At 42.7% G+C, this 5,333-nt stretch overlaps 1 protein-coding gene across 2 annotated transcripts; it reads right to left on the bottom strand.

Moving 5' to 3' along the window:
* Positions 1 to 389: 389 nt before the first annotated feature.
* Positions 390 to 5,093, bottom strand: LOC311148815 (thyrotroph embryonic factor-like). Of its 2 annotated transcripts, none has more exons than XM_084185810.1 (4): positions 4,869 to 5,093; positions 3,813 to 4,205; positions 3,135 to 3,352; positions 390 to 2,843 (listed from the first exon to the last, which is right to left on the bottom strand). In XM_084185810.1, the coding sequence occupies exons 1-4, from the start codon at positions 4,906 to 4,908 to the stop codon at positions 2,628 to 2,630; spliced, it is 867 nt and encodes a 288-aa protein (XP_084041936.1). In that variant the 5' UTR covers positions 4,909 to 5,093; the 3' UTR covers positions 390 to 2,627. The 2 variants fall into 2 exon arrangements, with proteins under 2 accessions (XP_084041936.1, XP_084041935.1); XM_084185809.1 differs by having other exon boundaries at positions 3,789 to 4,205; positions 4,869 to 5,091.
* Between the last annotated feature and the right edge of the window lie 240 nt (positions 5,094 to 5,333).

Raw genomic sequence — 5,333 nt, 5'->3', positions numbered from 1 at the left:
TCAAGGGGTCTGAATACTTTCTGAATGCACTGTATAGAGTATGTAGACTAGTAGTAGTACACATGGATTCTTCAGTTATACACCGTGTCTGTGAATGGACCATAATTTGATATGATGCAACAGAGAATGTTGCACATCAAGAATTTCTACAAAGAAAATGAACATAGTTTCGGACAACTTGAGGAGTTTTGTTTCTACATAAAGCTGGATCAAAGCCAGTTTGTAACTTGATATCATACAAAAATGACTATCATACCTAAATGTTGGTCTATGATCTGACAAGATTCTGCCCAAGCTTAAAATCACTGTTTAAACAACTATTTGCCTAAGCAGACAAGATAAGAATGTCAGTGCAATGCAATGCCTTCCATAGAAGTAAAATCAGTAAATATTTGTTTTGATCCTTTAATTTACAGACATAAGTACATACACTTAGTGTAAAACATATGCAAACATTACACCATTAACACGTTTTCGTGCAGCAGGATTACTGGGAAACTTAATTGGAAGCACACATGACTTTTGGCCATTGCAACATTTTGTCTATTACATTTTTACATTTTAGTCATTTAGCAGACACTCTTATCCAGAGCGACTTACAGTTAGTGAATGCATACATGTTTTTTGTTTTTTTCATACTGGCCCCCCGTGGGAAACGAACCCACATCCCTGCCGGCCAAACCCTCCCCTACCTTGGACGACGCTGGACCAATTGTGCGCCGCCCATGGGTCTCCTGGTCGCGGCCGGCTGCGACAGAGCCTGGACTCGAACCAGGATCTCTAGAGGCACAGCTAGCACTGGGATGCAGTGCCTTAGACCACTGCGCCACTCGGGAGTCTATCATAGTTATTTTACAGAAACACACCAGAAACAAAGCATTGAGTAAAATGAATATTATTGCCACATGTATGTTTCTAATGTGTTACCATAATGAAGACCGGCACAGGAACACAAATTCATATCAGACACTTAAGAGATTGAGTCTCTTTACTTAACAGTCTGCTATGTAGTATTTGCAACAATTAATTGAGGCACAGCCACTTTGACAAACTTTTGCCAAAACCACCTTTCTTGTGCTCACAATTCCTGTCAACATTGTCGTAGGCACCCCAACATTCATAATTATTGGTATCCAATAAGATAGGAGCATTAAATAATGAAAGTGTTGGATGAGGTAAATATGAAATTGTCTTTAGAAAAAACAAATATTCCTGTATAATTCTGGTTGAAAACCTGTTTTAAAAAATCAAAAAACACAGTTTGTCCATTGAGATCCCTGCTTAGTCATTGGTTCATTGTATTTTTTTTCTCTAAAGAAATATAATCTGACATATTGCTGCACATCAATCAATAGATGCATTGTTAGAATACAGCATTGATCATAATGGCTATTCAACAAACATAAGGAATAGCAGTAAATTAAGATAAAAATACAGTTATTGACAGAATAACCGTCTCACAATCCCAGGCAAACTACGAGGCACAAATAGATAGTGCCCTCTACTTGCAGTGTGCAGTGAAATAAACCAACATACATAGTAAATACCCCTCCACCAGTGAGGGCCCTTATAAATGCCTGACCTACGAGCAATAAACATACTGAGAAAAGACAGTCCTTTCCCTACTACTTTTTAAAACTCCTCTTTCCCAAAAAACAGTATTTTGGGTTAAAGATATTAGAAGCGGAGTTGGTTTTTGTATAAACAATTGCTTAAAATTAGTGGGTCATGTCATAGTAGGAAAAAAGTACCTGCCCAACCCTATATCTAATCTTCACACACAAGGTGTTGCTTTGGAAGGGTTGAGTGCAAAACAGGGGTAACACAATCTATGTGGTGCAGGGAGAAGACTATGTACAAAGAGTTCTCTACACACACACACCTCAGTGTGTGATACAAGCAAAGACAGACATAGAAGGAAGAGCTGTGACCGGACAACACCATTATCTCGCCCTTTCTCTGACCAATATCAAATATTTCCTCTGTGTACGATCACGGAGGTGCAACCCTCGATCTGTCCGTTCTGTTTTTAATTGGTTTCTCCCCTACCCCATTATGAATAAATCAAGAGTTCACGTCTTTCTTTAGAGCCTCTGCACGAGTACTTGAAACAGAGGAGAGAGACAGTCAGTTACTGCAAACAGGGGGAGAGCAGGGCAGGGGGACAACTTTCAATATTCACTACTTATCACTGACGATGTTCATGCTTTGGTCCACAAAACAACCCGTTAATACACTCTATAAATGTGTGTAACTTTTAATGCGCTTCTTTTCACAAGCCTGATTTTCTCCAGTAATAAGACCTTTCTCTGACTTCTCTGGCCAGTGATAAGACCTGACTAGCAGTAGACAATATACATGTTGTGTCCGTAATTGAGTCCCTGTATGTGTAGGAGCCAGTCGCTCTCCACAACCCTTCGTGTCCACCTCTCGCCATGTTGCTGGCTGGCTCACTGACAGTGTGTATCCATGCCTCCACTGTCGTGTTGGAGAGGATCTAGAACTTGACGCAGTGACCGGTGTTCACCATGAAAGCAGTACATTTCAGATTCCCTTTGTGTTTGTGTCTGCATTTTGTGGGGCGGTTTTCTTTTTCGGTTATTTTCTTGAAAGAAAAAGTTTGTCCCTTACAATGGTCCGTATTTGGCTTCATATCGGGACATGATGTTCTTGCAGCGACCACAGTCCTTTCGCAACTCAGCCACTTGTTGCCGCAACACCGCATTTTCCCTCTCCAGAAACGAAGCGCGCACTGTGATCTGATTCTCCTTCAGCCGCCGGGCGTCACGTGAACGTTTAGCTGCCACGTTGTTCTTCTTCCTCCTCGACCAGTATTTATCGTCCTGTGAGAGACAGAGTTGAACAACAGAACCAGACATCAACAGAGGATTTTAATAGAGAATAATAGAATCAGTGTTGTGGAAACATCCCTAATCCCAGACAAGCCCCCTTATTTCATGACTTACTACTCGCTCATTCATTTTGCTGGTGTAACATAGTGATACTACAATCTTCATCAACCAATGATTATTTGGTGCCCAATTGCAGTGCCTACATTCTCATTATCCTACTACAGAACAACCAGTTCCATCGTTCATCACCTCCCTGAAACGAATATTCACAGATCATCTTACCTTCTGCTCAGTGGGCACAAAGACCTTCTTGGCCTTCTTGATCATGGGCTGTGGTTTGAGGTCCTCGTCAGAGAACTTGTGTTTGCGTGGGTTGAACAGCTCACCCCCGGGCACGCTGGACAGCACCAGGTCTGTAGGGTCCGGCTGGAAGTTGATGTCCACCTCAATGTCCTCCGGGTCGATGGGAGTGGGCGTGAGTCGGTCTGCAGACTTACCTTCTAGAGGGAGACAAATTGAAATCAATGAGCAGTATATTTCCATGGAGAAACCTTACTTTTTTATTTTATTTTGGTGGCTGTTAAGTATGTTTTTTATAATCTTGAAGGCTATAGTTAATGGAAAATTCACTGCTGTTTGCTAGATTATTTCCTTAAGACACTCTAAGGTCAGCCCTATATGAATACTGCTATTTGTCAATGCTGTAGCTCAGGTTTCACATGTAAGTGTGTCCATGTGTGTGGAAAAGTCAAGTGCGCAACACCATGTGTCCAAGAGTCAGTGGTTTATGGGTACGTCTATTTGACATTTGAATACAATATGTAAGTATCTAGTGTCAGCATGTTGCAAGCGTCTATTTCAGTGTCAGTATATGTGTATGCTGAGTTCAAAGGTAGAATTTGTCTGGGCCTTTAACAATGGGCCCCAACAATGAACCTTTTTTATTTTTAGACACTTCACCCTCTGCTGCTTCAAACCCAGACACAGCATCTTCCTCCTCCCCATCTTCTTCTTCCTTCTCTTGTTCAGCTGGCTCTAGGGTGAGTGTGACGGTCTCTGTGTCAGAGGTGACTGTGGCGGTAGGGGGTCTTGTCCCCTTGGTTTCCTCCTGGGCCAGGCTCTTCTGCAGCTCCTCCTCTAAGGTGACTGGGATGCCATTCTCCTGCAGGAACTCATCCAGGTCCATGTACTCCAAGTGGAAGGTCTCCCCATCATAGGGGATGGTCTTCTCCCAGATGGCAGGGGTGAGGGAGGCGGACACCCCTCCAACGCCTGTACCTCCGGTCCCACCACTGCCCCCTCCAACACCGGCCTCGCTGTTATCGGCGGAGCACAACTTCTTCTTCTCTATTTCTGTGGAGATAACAGTGAAGAGCATAATGAGTGAAGGGGGCATGACCATGTGAACCCAGACAAGATGGAAAGAAGTAGAAAAAAATAAGTGGTGAAATTACAGAATGAGGGAAATGAAAGGGGGGGGGGGGGGGGGGGGGGCATGAACCAATAAACAACGGGAAGGGAAATCTGGACTTGTCAACACAGCCCCTAAACACAAAAACTAACATGAAAAAAATATGAATTGCACCTTCAAATGTAAGAAAATGATGTACTCATATTGTATGTGAAAAATGGTTTGACTGCAGAGCCCAAGAACAAGCAGGGAGGTGTGAGAACTTTATGTTCTTTTCCCCCCCTCAGTTCAGTGCCTCAGGGGAAACTGGCACAGCACTCAATGTACGAAGGGTTGACTTCCCCAGTACTGCTCTATACTTGACACATTTGAACCACTATTTAACTAGTCATATATAATGATCAAACACAGCTGATTAAAAAACAAAACAACAACCAATGTGTCCAGTTGTTTGAGTGGTACACAAACGCTCATTAAAAGCACTAATACGTCTCTATACACCAGTCAACATGTCCGCGTCAGATCTATGCAGTTCACATAAAAAATGTGTACATTGGAAAGGATCTCTCAATTCATCCAAAACGACACGAATAAGCTAGTCTTACCATCGTCGCCTTCGAGAATATTAGGTGGGGGAATGTCCATAATCTTCTTCAAAACAATAGGAAACGATTTATGTAGACCCGACGTAGGCTGCAGAGGCACTGTTTGAAATATCCGTATATAAATGAAGGCAAAGCAGTGTTTCAGTCTGTTGCTTTGAAACCTGGTTCACAAATTATAACGTTGTCAAAACAACACCACGGATCCTGTCGGTCGTAGCCTACTGCGAGCGCTGTTTTGTTATTCATGAGCTATACGCCTCTTCAGAAAATACTCGGCGCGGATTGCTCACATATGTAGTTTTTAATATTAAGTAGCTGACATAGAAAACTCGCTGGTGAGCCAGTCAAAACAGAAGCAGTAGAACACACCCGGAGCTCATTGGCTGGAGGAACACTCCGTTTCAATCCTTCGTACAGAAATAACTGTACATTGCGTTCAGAATGTGAACATAGTGTCTCCTGACT

This window comes from Coregonus lavaretus (genome assembly GCF_964263955.1).
Source record: "Coregonus lavaretus genome assembly, chromosome: 2".
Taxonomy (NCBI): domain Eukaryota; kingdom Metazoa; phylum Chordata; class Actinopteri; order Salmoniformes; family Salmonidae; genus Coregonus; species Coregonus lavaretus.
This window is presented reverse-complemented; position numbering and strand designations above follow the sequence as displayed.